This window comes from Ambystoma mexicanum, chromosome 4p (genome assembly GCF_040938575.1).
Source record: "Ambystoma mexicanum isolate Mex_15411 chromosome 4p, UKY_AmexF1_1, whole genome shotgun sequence".
Classification (NCBI taxonomy): Eukaryota; Metazoa; Chordata; class Amphibia; order Caudata; family Ambystomatidae; genus Ambystoma; species Ambystoma mexicanum.
In genome coordinates, this window is record NC_090927.1 from 658,293,586 (window position 1) to 658,308,383 (window position 14,798).

General features: G+C 43.0%; 1 protein-coding gene across 7 annotated transcripts in view; it reads left to right on the forward strand.

Moving 5' to 3' along the window:
- ADGRB3 (adhesion G protein-coupled receptor B3) overlaps nt 1-14,798 on the forward strand; it is a 1,879,974-nt gene that overhangs the window by 900,039 nt on the left and 965,137 nt on the right. For all 7 annotated transcript variants that reach the window (XM_069606193.1, XM_069606199.1, XM_069606200.1 and 4 more), the window contains one exon: nt 2,266-2,460. In XM_069606193.1, the coding sequence (XP_069462294.1) occupies nt 2,266-2,460 (195 nt within the window). The remainder of the gene's footprint in view (nt 1-2,265; nt 2,461-14,798) is intronic.

Genomic DNA, 14,798 nt, shown 5'->3' on the forward strand with positions numbered 1-14,798 from the left:
TGTGATAACAGGCAAAGTGGGCAGTACGGCTTCGGATAAACATAAATCTGGCCTTTATTATATAGTATTATATGATAATATCAATAGAAACACTGCACTAGACATTCAGGTTGCATGTAGAGAATCCAGGATGTGTTTTGTATATGTTTGCCTCACGCAGCATATGGTTCCTTCTGTGCACTGGCTTGAGAATATAGGAAAGGAAAGCTGACAAATAATGCATCTTTTTTTTTACAAACAACACTTGTCTAAATAGGTGCAAGTCTAAACTTTTCAGAACCCCCCCAGTGAATTTCCATCCTCAAAACATGGTATAGATGGCATTTTATATAACTAAATATAAGGCCAAAACAAGTACTATCAGCCAGGAAAGTATTGAGAGACAGTATATACGGACAAAATAAACTCTCTCTTTCAAAGTCCACTTCAAGGTTTTTACATGCGATACAAAGTGTATGTATATCGTAGAAACAAATCTGAAAAAAAAACTCAGTCTAAAACATTTAATTGAAATCAAGACAAAGGTAAAGTCAACCTATACAACAAATGTTTCAAAGCCTGTCTGCAAACACCTAAGTATGAATACATGTGCTAATCCAATTTTAACAGATACCACACATGTGTACAAACAATATACAGAAGAGTACATGTTATTGATATAAAACGGTAAAATCCATATAAGTTAAAACGTGGCCCTATATGTCTCAATCCCCTTTGTTGTGGGATTTTCGCCAGGGGCAAAATCGTTTCAGGGTGATCATAAAACATATAAAGAGAAATAGAACATTGAAAAAAGAGGAGCTAAATTGAAGCTAGAGAGAAGGACTAATAGTCAAAGCACAGCTAGCAATATACATTGTATTTACCTCGAGGAACCAAAACTAAATTCACATATTTCAATGTTTGTGAAGTACTTCTCACTATTTTCCTGGTAATAGGTACGGGAAGGCAGAACTAGCGGAAAGAAAAGAAAATAGGGGGTTTGTACAGTATGGGTATTTTTGAGGGAATACCTCATCCTCTGAATCCTAACTTGGTAAGGCATGCAAAGTAAAAAAAATACTTGTTAGTAGACTGATATATTAGTTTATAAACAAACTAAGGGTTACACATTGCACATTCTGGTCACAAGTAAGGAGAGTTCATACTTAAAGAACCAATAAAGGATAAACATGCTCAGTCCATGTGCCTGGAGATTTAGGGCCTAATTCACAGAACGTTTTCCAATGGATTTTTGTCATTATAAAATGCTTCTGTGAATTAGGCCCCTAGAGTGCTGGGACACATTTTTTTTTACTATTCATTTAATGCCCTGAGTGCACTAAAAGGGTGAATGTTGCAATGGTGTGTAACATCTCACCTTTTGACAACTCAATGTAATGCTCTCACACCATCCATGTCAAATTGTGCACAGATGTTTAATCAATTTTCACAATATTAATGACCTGGGTGGTTCAAACAGGATTTTATTTTTAAGCAATCAAAAGTACATCTTTCATGCCTGTTGTATTAGGCCAGGGTGTAACGCGTGCACCCTATTCTGTTGTTAAATCCTGCTGTTTGTCAAATAGAAAAATAAAACCAGGGCTAGGCCTCCACAAGTCAATTCTTAATGACCACCTAGGATGCTGCCATGAGGGAGACATCAACCGTACCGCATTGACATTGCAAAGAGCAAATATGGCTCCATTGCTAAAAAAGCGAGAAGCCAAAATATCTCTTTGTGTGAAGTTGCATAATTCCTTGCACTAGACATTTCTGCATGAGGCTGTTTTGCAAAACATGTTGGAATGACGAGAGACAAGTCAATGGGCCTGATTTGCAAAGTGTTTTTAAATGGAGTTTTCCGATAGGAAAACGCTTTTGTAAATCAGTCCCATTGTGTTGTTGGGTGGAAATACAGCATGGCCGATACTGCTAATGTGTTTTTCTGCCAGAAACTGGCCTGGCAAGTGGAGGGCCTTTGACACTTTTGTGTGCATGTTAAAGTCACAAATGTACTCATTAAAGTGCACAATGTTGGCAGTTGTTGCCTCTGCTTTGATTCACAGGCTGGTTCAGAATTCCCACTACCAATGATAAGACTACTTGCCAAAAACACCTTAACTTGTGCCAGGAATATTTTCATTTTCGTTGCCTACTGCCATGTTTCTTTTTTAACATACTGCATTCAATTTTCGTCTTGCTTCTTTATGAATCATATATATGTATACATAGATTTTTGTGTTGTTTCTGATATTTATTCTGATGGTTTGATTGGCACAGGTAAAGCAGTATATTGAAACTGGACAAAGACTAGTGGCAGCCGAAGGGATGGCTCAAGTAACCAAGACATTACTGGACTTAACTCAGAGGAAGCATTTCTATGCAGGGGACCTTCTGATCTCAGTGGAAATTCTCCGAAATGTCACAGACACTTTTAAAAGAGCAAGTTATGTTCCTGCTTCTGATGGTGTTCAGGTGAGAGATCTTATGATATGCTGTTAGTAATCATTTCACAAACACATCTTTTGTGTGAGGGCCCGATTCTGAACAATTCTTTGGTGCATGTGATGGTATAGACTAGTGCATTTACTTCACTTGGGCTTGCATATGTTGTTCACAACCACCAATACTACCCAGTGGTCGAAGTGTACGAAAAAAAAGTAGTGGCGCTATTCTCCCTGCTGACCTACACCCACTTTCCACAAACCCAATAACCATGCCCCCTCCCACACACACTACAAACCCCCAAACACATGTACCTGCTGTTTAAGGGAACACTCAGTATAGTGCACTGAAAGTGCAAGTTTCAACTTATTCCTACACTGTAATCCGGAACAGTTTCTTTTTTTTAATAAAAGTATAGGAACATTAAAACTTAATTTAAAAATGTAGAGGAGCACCGCTCTCAGCCGCTCCCGCTCACTTGGACCACTGATTCTACCTGAATTTGCTCATCAACATGTGCTATGACATCTTTCTTTGAACAGTTCTACAAAGTCTTGGGTGAAAAGGGGTACTTCTGCAAATGGGATTCTCTTTGAGATGTAAAGAGAACAAAAGCATCTCCCTGCTCCTGCAAAGGGGGTTGCACAATGCGTAGGACAGCCACTCTAACCCTCTCATGCATTTGTCCGTGGGTGACTATGAACCACTGCTGCCACACATTTTTTCGCTGCCAAGAAGGGATAGAAATAATTTCTTTTTTGGGCCATTTTCCAATGACATGTCACCAAGTGGCAGTCACTGTGAAATATTTTTCCACAACTTTCAAGAAGATTTGAGGCAATTCTTTGTGTTGTGTGGTCTCATGACCCTAATGTAGGCAATAGGGATGGGCAGCGCTTCATCTGTGAGGGTGTCCAAGCTCCAAGAAATGTGCAGTCCACCTTTGTGATTAGCGTAACCTGCACATTTCTAGAAGTCACACAGATAAAACAAGTGCATCCTCTGTACTATCTGTACTTGTGAGGTTGTTTTCCAAATGGGTGTCCCATATACACAGCATTTTCTAAACTGGTGATTTAGATTGTAAATCTGACATTGGATAAGTATCAAAATGAAGTGCTCGATGAGTTTCACATTTTGAATGTTCTCTAAATTGAATGTTAATGTAATTCAACACTGTGTGCTAAAATATAAATCACAGGAATATCAATTCACAAAGGATTTACTCCACTGGCACGTGGCATGTGCACACCTAGGTGAATACAATCACTGCAATATGTGGGTGGAACAATTCACAAATATGAACCTACCTAATGAAATGGGGATTGAGTGTGTGACTTGGGAGTGGAAGATGAAACGTACAGAGTCCATCACAGATGGAGGTAAGGAGGTAAGGATGATCTTTTCACTACTGCCATTTCTATTGATCGTGGCCTGTTCACCATTTCGTTTGATGTTCTTCCTTCTATATTCTCACCTCTTGTATCCTTGCGCCATCCACCTCATTTTAATGATGTCCGCCTTACTCTTCTTACATCATGTACACGTACTAAAACCTTCTCACTTCCTCTGCTGTTTTAGCTTTTTCCATCCAACCCCTTTACCAGCTTGTCATTCTATTAACAATGCTCAGCCTTCTTCCTCCCTGCCTGTGAATTTCAGAAACCTTCTACTCTATCTGCTTCTTTACTACCTGAATTATCATACTAGTCTTTCCCCCCTCCTCCACCTTCACATTCAACTCCCCCTCTTATCTTCCAATCACCTCTCCTCCCTGCCCTCTCCTGGCCATCTTTTTCCTGCTCCCAAACTTTGGTTCCAAATTGGCTCCTGCTTGTTTGTCCTCTGTCTCCGAACACAAACATTTATCTTCTTTTCCTTTTCATTGATATATTTACATTGAGGTGTGCTCCCCCACCTTGTCAATTTTTCAGTGAGTGATTCATGGCCTGTGGCCCTTTTGTGTATCACAGCTGTTAGGTTTGAAGGACAACAAGGTCACTTAAACATTCAAACTGAGTGTAACAGAGGCTGATCTGCCATCCTGGATTTGCTCTATGACGTACGCATGTGACAGTAACACTATGATGCATGCATGCGGCTGGAACACCACCCTTTAAGCTGCATGTCTGCAGCCATGGCTCACCAGGCTAGTCTTTCACTGCATCTTGGAAATAGCCCCATTCTTACAATATAGGTTAGTTAACTGTAATACATGTTTGGCAGTGTAGTATGGATAGCAATGCTTAGATCTTAAATGGACTTTGCTTACTAATGTTGCCAAGTGGTGTGCCCTGTAAGGGACATGCAGGGTTTAATCAGGTTATCCTCCCCACACCCCTGGGCCCAGCATCATGCTAGTAGTTGACAGCAGTGTGTGGTGGTGCCCTGCCTCCTTAGCTTCCTTACCATTCAATGCTAGGTAACAAGGGACTTAATGACACTCTGAACCTCAAATTCATGTAGTAGTGTGCGGCTAAGGAGGCAGGATATTGATTTACTTTGAGGAATTGAACCATCTGCATGGCTTGGACTCACATGGACTTTTTTGAAATGTTTCAAAAAATGGATGATGGTAGCCCAAACTCAGGAAAATATTTTGGCTAATCCACACACATTTTAATATTATCACACCACAACAAACACATACACTGTGTACTCTGGCATGGACACACCCTACAGGCACAGTCCACCACTGCCATATTAAGTTGGAATGTGACAGCAGAGGTGAGCACAATGTCTTCCCAAGGTAGGGGAGGACTGGTTTTGCACTGCCATGGTCAGCCTGATTAACTAACAAAGGCTCCATGGAACCGCCCTGCTCTCTTGTTAGGCCCTGCAGTCGATGGCAGTGATTAACATTCCAACAGGCGGTACTTCAGAGGTTAACAAAGGAGACAGGAAACCCAACAACCTTTCAGTATCAATGACAATGAACTGACATATCTGTGCCTATTGTTACAGAAGCCCACCCTGCTAGGGGGACTCCATTCACAAAGTATGAGAATGTGGTTTGCAGGAACCAGATAGTATGGTCTCTCTGAATCTTCAAGGGGGACATGCTGCTTTACAGGAACCACAAAGGGACTTAACACAAGGGAGTGACCACTGAGATAACTCTGTTGAGTGAAGGGTTCTGCCAAATTAGTTCTGGGACACCCCTTTTTCCTGTTTCATCCCTTTACATTTGCCTGTTGCAAACCACTCTGGTTATGACCTCACACTGACAGAAGCATGTTGGTAGGAACCGCAGGATTATTTCACTAAGGTAGGCTCGGACTACATCAATCACTGTGGCCCACCTGACTTTAAAAGAGGGCTGGAGCCCCTCTTTAAGCAGATCAACTGAACACTTCACAGAAGTAAAAAGAAGAACTAATTCTTGGACCCTGGCTGTAGGAACAGTTTACCTTACAGCTTCCACCGGTGAAGGAAGGCCAGGACATCCAAAGCAATATCCCTCCCATTAACGTCTCCCAGCAAACAGAGGAACAAAAAGAACTCAGAGGACCCTCCAGCCACTTCAGAACTGGTACCCACCCAGCACACAGTGTGCCCTGATAGACTGCAGCAAGCTCCCTGGACAGGAAGTGTCAGAAGATCTCTGAACCCGATACCAAGGACAAGGCAGCTGTCTGCAACACACGCCTCAGCTTTGGGCCATCTGCCTCAAAGCACGATGCAAGCCCATAGAAGAAACTGGGAGAAGTGCCTCAACAAGCATCTACCGCCATCCGCCTTAAAGGACATTCTCGATCCAGTCGAGTTCCTCATTCCACAACCAACTGCAACTCTGACCGTTGTCAAGCTGCAGTTGCTGAAAGAAACCCAGAGAAATCTCAACCAGCCCTTAAGAACTGATGATCAGCACTGAGACAACGATTCCTGACCCTGGTCGCAGTGAAGGCCAGCCTGCAGACATTCATCTAGCCGCTTGATACCAGCCGCTGACTCCCATCACAAACTCTGTCGCAGAAGCCTGAAAAGTGCCTTGAAGCCGACTCTAGCCTGTCGAGCACCAAGAACACCTGCAGCGAAAGGGAAATTGTGGTTATGTCCCCCCGATCCTTCCCAGAAGGACCCTCGAGACATTTGAAGACCCTTTTGTGCCTTTGTGCTGAAGCCAAGAAACCTTAACAAACTGGTGTGGTTATTAACCATAGCGACTACTCTCCTGTCAGTATCCATAGTGCATCCATTTCCATTCCTCAAAACTGTCTGACCTCTGCATTCTTTTACAGGGTGGGTTGTATTTAGTAGTTGTGATTAGACTGCCTTTTGTGATAATAATAAAGTAGATATTTCCATACAACCTTGACCTAACACTTCTTTTGTCATTGGGTATTAATTTTATTTTCAGTGTGTTGCAAATAACCAACGATCCACAACCTTTATAAGAGATAAGCCTGTTGTTCCATCCACATTACCAAAAGTGGACAAGGAGGTTTATAATTTTAATGGTATGCTTGTTTAATTGAATCTGTTCTGATCCATTCTGGTGCATTAGAGGTGTGGGGCTGATTGATGGTTTGGAAACCAATATTCACCCCTGTACCACTGGTATCGCGGAATTTGATTTGTCACATTGACAGAACAGGAGATAGATGTCCTCTAGTGTGTAGGAAAGTTGTGTGCCATTCTGGAAGTCTACACTGTCCATCTCTTACTGAATGCCTTCATGCCCTAGCAGAACTGGATTTGTCCTCAACTGTTAAACTCAAACTTCCTCCAGTTCTTTTAAGTATTCAGACATGATCATTCACGGGTCCCATTGGAGGATTCTGTGGCCATTTCACCCCCTCTCCTCACTGGATTTTGCTCCCCATCTCTGGGTGGTGTAGTCTGCTACCTAGAATGTATTTGCACAGTCCATTGCTGCTTTGACCCTGGATTTTGTGAACACCCCTCCTTGATTTATCTGTTGGCCCCTGAAATTGATCCGCCCAGGCCTTGGTTCTCCTGTTGTCTTTCTGCTCTTGCCATCGACTCACTATTATTCCATCTTGATCTGGAACTTGTTCAAGTCCCATATTTGGATTTTGTTGTTCTTCCTCTTGGGTTTGCCCTGCCTTCCCCCACCCCCACTCCTCTTGAACCAGACTGCTTCTTCTGCAATACCTTGATCTACAATCAGTCCTCATATCAAATGTACATAAATCCCACCCACCCCTAGTCTTGCGCTCCTGACCTCAACATATGAGACTTGTTATATTTGTTTATTTCTCCCCCTACTTTTTGTGCTTAAATCGAAGTAGATTTTCATCTTCATGCCTGGAAAAGGAGCATCGCTAGCCTCTCACAAGCAAAACATCGTTTTCTGTTTTTAAACATGTTGGCGTCACTCCCAGGCTGAATTGATTTTTCAGTTTCAGAAGTCTTTTAATGGGGTACATCCACTGGTATTATTTTGGTAGTGTGCTTATGTGCTTTAATATGAATTTGCTGAAAACAGGAATTGGGGTGACCTTTTTTTTAAAAAATGAACTCGGATTTCAAAAGAATAACTCATATTTACTGACAGACCATGAATTAAATTCAATGTGTGCTGTTTTATTTCAACATACTTTAATCAATCTTTAAAAGTGGGACTTCTGTCTTTATAAATTCAAGTAGAGCAATGGTTGAAAGAGAAAAAAATAAAATAAAATCTGTATTACTAGAATTGTTGCCAAATATACAGCTACTTTTTTGTTTTTACAGAAAGTATCCCTACATCTTTCAAGCTGTAATCAGCTCAACCTGTAACCCATTGTGGAAGTTGCTGGGAATTAAGTTATGAATATTAAATGTTACCTTCATTACAATTATAAACTTATTATTAGGAATGGATTGGTTCTTCCACTATTGAGTCCATGTGAGCCATGTTTTAGAAAGATATTGATTGAGGAAATTATTTACATTGAAATGATTATTATAGCACCCTAGATCACACAATTTAAAAAGTGCACTGTGGTCAAGTACTTTACAGACCACAATGGCTTTCATTACAAGATTGGCCATAATACAGGGGTGCCGGCAACCCCTGTATTACCGTTACCGCTGCCTGACATCCCGGTGCTACTGGGATATCAGAAGAGGAGGCATTATGGTAAGTTCCCATTCCCATGGCGTTCCATAGGACTCAAAGGGAGTGCGAACCCAAAAGCACCAGCACCATTAGTAATGGTACTGGTGCTTTAGTGAAAAACATGCTGGTAGGGGCCTTAACTCCTGGCAGTTGCCATTGGTGCCGTTGCTCCCGTGTCCCCACTCCCATAGAGTCCCGTAGGACTCTATGGGAATGGGGATTAACAAATGTACCGGCGCCTGACTTCCCGGCCACCAGATTTATAATAGTCTGGTGGCAATCGGAAGTCAGGCGCTTGTAAATTATTACGAGTCTGGAAGCAACCCGTTGGTAGCACCAGCAGGGTTAGCGCCAGACCCATAATGAGGCCCTATGTGTCTTCATTAACTCATCTTCTGTTTTCTAGTGTGTGCCAGCACGTGGGTCAAGAAAAGAAACTAAAAGAATACAGTTAAAAAATAAGTACGATTTTTTGTAAGCACGATAAATATCACGTAGCTCTCTAAAAATTCCTACATCATGCCAAACAGGCCCCGGCACCTATACACTCACCAGTGTATGTGCAGTGTTAATTCTTAGACACAGCATCCGAAAAAGAAGCACAATGGTATCTTTTTTTAAAGGTACTTAAAAACACAGGCAAAAACACAGGCAATTCACAGACGCTTGAGATAGTGGTTAAGGGGCCCAGAGACATAAGAGAAGGTGATTGGGACTAAATCTTTGACCATTTGAGGAACACGTGTGTTGAAAAGAGTGCCATGTGTGTTGGCGTCGCAAAGTGTGGGTGCTTATTCAAAAAGAGAGGTAGGGTGAACTAGTCAAGAGTATAAAGGTTAGGGGGAGAGATGGAGGACAGAAGTTGGGTGAGGCAGGGAGAGAGGGGATGGTGTGAGCGTGTCTGGAAGTGTAGAGATTTTAGAGGAAGGGTAGTGAGAAAAGTCATTAGCAGAGAGGGAGGACACAATGAATATTGTCTTGGGATGTGTGAGCGAAGCTTGAAAAGTAGAAGGACGCTTGCTGGGGTGTTTTTGAAGGGAGGAAAGCAGGTTTGGAAGACTTGGAACAATCTAGTGAAGAGGTATGGACAGCAAGGACTATTTGTAGGTTAGGATTAGGGTGGTGGCCTGTGATTTGCTCCAGCGTCAAAGGTCATGACGCATGTTTTTTTGTTTGTTTTGAGGATCTGCACCTCAGAGGTAATCCGGGGTTGAAAACTGGGACAGGAAGGTGTGAATGTGTGTGAAGGATAGTGTTGGTCAAAGGGAGACCGAAGTGCAGAGTGAAAGCAAGAGAAAAGATGGGCAAGGTAAGAGGCATGTATTGGGGAAAGAGACAGTTAGAAGGTACGGGGCAAGAACATCCTGCATACATGCCCTCTTGGTCATTGAGGAGGGTGGAGAAGGAGTACAGGATGGAGGGAGGTTAAAGTGAACAATACAGTGACTTAGGGTGAGGGGTCAAAGAAGAGATTAGAGGAAGAAAGTGATTTAAGGAGAAAGATGAGATCAAACGAGTTTTCACCAGAGTGGCTAGGCTGGTCATGGAAAGTGTAGAGGGTGTGATCTGAAAGAAAGGAGGTAAGTTTAAGGAGGATGGCTACAGTGGGCCTTAGAAGGTTAAACTCCCCCACGATGAAAATCATCGCTTCAGGTCAGGAAGAAGGAGTTCAGAGGCACAGGGGGTCAATAAAAAGAACCAGAACAGTGAGTGGAGTAGGCATATGCAAAACAGAAAGAAGGGATGTCAGAGGAAGGCAGGGGTCACCATGAGGCCTTTATTTTATTAAAAGGAACCCCACTCAACCACCCTTTCCAACAAGTCCTGAAGAGTGGGAGTGGATAGCAGAGACTATGTGGATAGATGTAGCAGAGACACGAGGAGAGAACCAGTTGTGATATCAAGAATTGAAAGCAGAGGGTGATAAAAGGTGAAGTGGTCAGAGATATAGGAAGACCTGTTGGAACTGTGCATTCATGAAGGTCAACTGGAACAGTGGTAGGAGGTGGGGTAGAGTAGCTCGTGTTGCATGAGGTGAGGGGGATTAGTTATGTAGGAGATCCTGGGAGCAAAGGAGCATCAGATATGAGGGGTATGGGTGCAAGACGTTGGGGGGCATACACGTTAGACCAGGTTGGGCTTTGAGAGAAGAAGAAAAGCATTAGTGCAGGAAGGAATGAAGTAAATTGAATGTACATGAGGAACGATAACATATATAGGCAAGTTTAGACAGTGATGGAAAGGTGTTGCTAAAGAGGGAGGGGGTAGGTGTATGAGTGGAAGGGAAAGGGTAGACAAGGTCTGCTGTCAAGGATCATGTGTATGTTCTGAGTTGGGCTAGACATTTAATATGCCACAATCAGACATGTCACTTAGTACTTCGAGGAGACAGCATCTCTACAGCAAATGAAAAGTCAATGGATCAAATGTATCCAGCTTCATGGGTATGTAAGCTGGATACAAGCAATTGGTGAGCACATAAGAGTTCTGGCATGAGCAGGTGTTCTATTTCTAGGCCCTTCCAAGCCAAAACAGGCCCAATCAGGAACTTGACATTTGCTGTTATGTCTGTTTCCCCATCCCGCTCTACGTGGACACATCTTTTGGGCGCATTGTCTATTCTGAACAGAAAGTCGCCTGACTTCCATTCATCCCCGGGTGGCTATTTAGGTGTCCCTGCGGGTAGCATGGTGGTCTCTGACACCCTTGTTGCCTCACATGCAGCCTGTTATCTTGCTAGTTCAGTGAGCTTTGAGGCTAGTGCTACCTCTACGTCTTTTGCACTCACCCCAGTGTGGGCCGAATCCTCTGGGGGTGAGACGTAAATTGGGGGTGGGGCTGTACCTGGTGTGGCCCCCATAGTGCCCGCTGACACAAATGTTGTGTTTGTATACCCTTCTGCTGGCCGCGTAGCTAATGGATATATCCCCTTTTTCGTTCCCCCCCCAACTTTTCCCAATCTCCTCTGTGGTCATCTTTTTATTACTGTCAGGTGTCGTCCTATCCACTTTTGGGTCCTCTGTTTCTTCGAACATTCTTGCAAGGTCAAATACTTCCCTTCTACTCTGCAATGGTCTCCCCTTATACTTTGCGGTCACATCCATTGACATATGTTCCAGAGTGCACCTGTCAAAAGACACATGTTTGAGGCTTTCCCTCCCCTTTAGTCTCAGTCACCCATTGGTTGTGGTACTTTTTAATTTTCTCACCATACAGGGGCAAGGCCTTACATATATGGTCTAGGGGTGTGTCTGTCACCATGGTTGTTTTTGGCGGGTGTCTTTCGTTGGGGCTGGGCCTATACTACTGCACCACAGTGAGAACGGAGTTTGTCTATACCAGTTAAAACATGCACAACTTTGTCTTGTCTTTAGTACATGTCAATGCTGTCAGTTAATACACAAAAGAATCATCAGTTTGCTTTTCCACCTCCCCATTCCCCATTAGAGCTTCTTCATCCACTCCCTACATGCTTTTCTGATGCTTTTCTGATGTGCTCACACACGTCACACACACCCCTCCTGGGCCTCCTCCGTACACGTTAAAATACATCGACAAAACAAGCTAACATAACAACTACTACTTCGCTTGCCTCTCTAATTCTATGGAGGTCCATTATTTCTACTTATTTTTTTCTTCCGCAACAGTCGAGACTGGTGGTGCCACCCTCCACCCTTACTCCGGGGGAAGGGAGGGCTCCCGTATTCCCTTTTCCTTATCCTTAAAAAATAAAGAAAGACTGGGCAGAAAATAATCAACACAATCCTTAAACATGCACACTTTCAATTTCATGCACTGTGTGTTCACTCTATTCAAACTGCTTGGTACACCCTACCCTGCTTTGTTATCCCTGGCAGGCTATACTTACATGTTCTTCTGTAAGCCTCAGTACAGGGGGATCCACAACAGGTTGGGCCTCTCCTTGGGGCCGCACCCCACTCCAACGAGCAGGCGAGAATTCTGCAAAGACGACACCCGCAGCCCTTCTGGAAAGGCAGCCTGGATACCTCCACAGGAACGGGGATGATGGAATCATGTCGGGGTCACCAAATGAAGGGAAGTCCCCTTTAACACACACTACAGAGTCAATACAACCCTCTAGGGAAATAGCCCAAGAGATAGCTTGCAAGGATAAAAAACCTTTTATTCTACAGAATACAAAATATCAGCAAAGGACTCTGCTACTTTGGTTCTCCTAATACAAGAAGAATCTTAAAAAAGTCGAATAACGTCATCACATACAGTACAAACTGGTGCCAATGATTGTTGGGGCCCTACACACGGGCCTGCTCCAATAAGGGATGCCAGGCAACAATTGGTTGTTTCTTTCCCGTCCATCAGGATCCATGTGGGTCAGCGGGGCTCATCTTCACGGTGAAGGTCGAAATAATCATAAAGTAAAATGTTGTTTTCTAAACTAAACATGCTAATCCTACTTACTATATCACTGTGGCATGCCCCTGGGCAGCATGGGGAGTTGGTGCCAGGGTTAAGGGAGGTTAAAATACAGTCATGCTGATCCACACATTCAGGGATCATTGATACTGCACCTCCCGCACTCAAGGTCTCCACCCTGGGTTTGATCTTTAATGTATCCCTCCCTGTTCCTCGTATTACAAAAGATGTGTTTTATACTGGGAGAAAAACAGTTCTGCATGCTTAGATCTTTTATGGACACTTTATTTGTGTTGGGCCAGGAGGGTCGCTTGTTTATCATGGAATGCAGAGGTGTGGGGGTCTCGTCAGTGGTGTGGAGCTGAGTCTGGACTGGCTGGGTCGAGGTTAGAGTCCTGCTGGCAGCTCAGTGGTGAATGGTGCTGTATCACGCTCTCACAGACACATTCCTCTGAACAATACTAAATGATTGCAACAGTAAATGGACTTGGGGGAAGGGGACTTCCATGGGAACTGATGGTACTCATTCCCTCTGCCGAGAAAATGTTGGGCCTAGTGAAATCTGTACATCGAGTGCAAATGGCGCATTGTAGTCACACAAGCCTGTGCTTTTGTCATAACTACACAATGGCATTTCTTTGTATGTGTCTCCTACTGCCATGCATTTACTGTTTGCACACTATTGCTTTCGCACCGAGTTTCAGGGTGCAGTTTTCTCCACCCTTATACACTACACTATCTCTTAGGGGATTCGCCTCACCTGAAAGCACTTAGGGGGGGTGGGATATACTCATTTCCATCCCAACATTATTTATGCTAATATATATCTATTAAGGAAAACACATGTGGCTTCAAGATTGAGTGGTTTTGTGATGCCACCACTTTTATCAACTGCTTGGTGATGTTTACTTGATGAAGCAGGCTGCTGTACCAAGACAGGCAACTGTAAGCATGAGTGTGTTGCAGTGTCCAGTGAAGCAATGTGAAATGACAGAGACATTGATGGTGGACAACTTTTTTACCAGTGTGGACCTGTCTGAAGATCTACTTTCAAATGATCATGTGGGTACAGTCAGACAGAACAAAGCTGATATATGCCCAGAAATAATGCATTATCCAAGCTGCAAACCTTTATCCTCTTTGTTTGGATTTGAGGGTCTTAAAATATGTGTGTCCTATGTTCCACAGAAAGGGAATGCTATGATTCTCCTATCAACAATGTACTGCAGCGTAGTAGTAGAACGATATCTCAAAAGGCCAAATATCATAATACATAACGATGCAATGACGAGTGAACCTTTACTACCATGTGTGAATTTATACCTGCAAAAAGTAAAAGAAACAGGTGTATGTTGTGCATTTTGCTCGGTCTTCTCCACATTATCACCATTGCTTGCTTGATCATCTCGATGTGGAAAATCCAAAATGGAAGCCTGATTCTCCAGTATTGTACAGCACATATTTCTCACCGGTGTGGCGAGAAACTGATTAATCAGGTGATCAAACACGGAAGGCTGAATAGCAGGGGTGAACTTGAAAATAGAGAGAGTATGGAATGCCCTCTGTGTTACCAATACGCCCTTCTGCCCATCATCATGTGGCATAACAAAAAAAGGTGGGTGTTGATACAAGTGTCTAAGAAAATCAGACAATCAGAAACAAGAACATTTGACAACTGTAAGGGACAGACATGCAAAACACACCTCACCCCTCTCAAATGCTGTAAAGACTGCATGTGAAACTAACTTATGTCCTAATAAACCTTAACAGGTTCTGGGACATAAAATGCCTTACCACATGGGATTTGTTAGTACTTACTAAAAATAGAGTGTTAGCAATTTAGGTTTTTTAAAAGATGTATATGTTCTGATGTATTGTTCTCCTAGAATATAGTAATATTAAGATA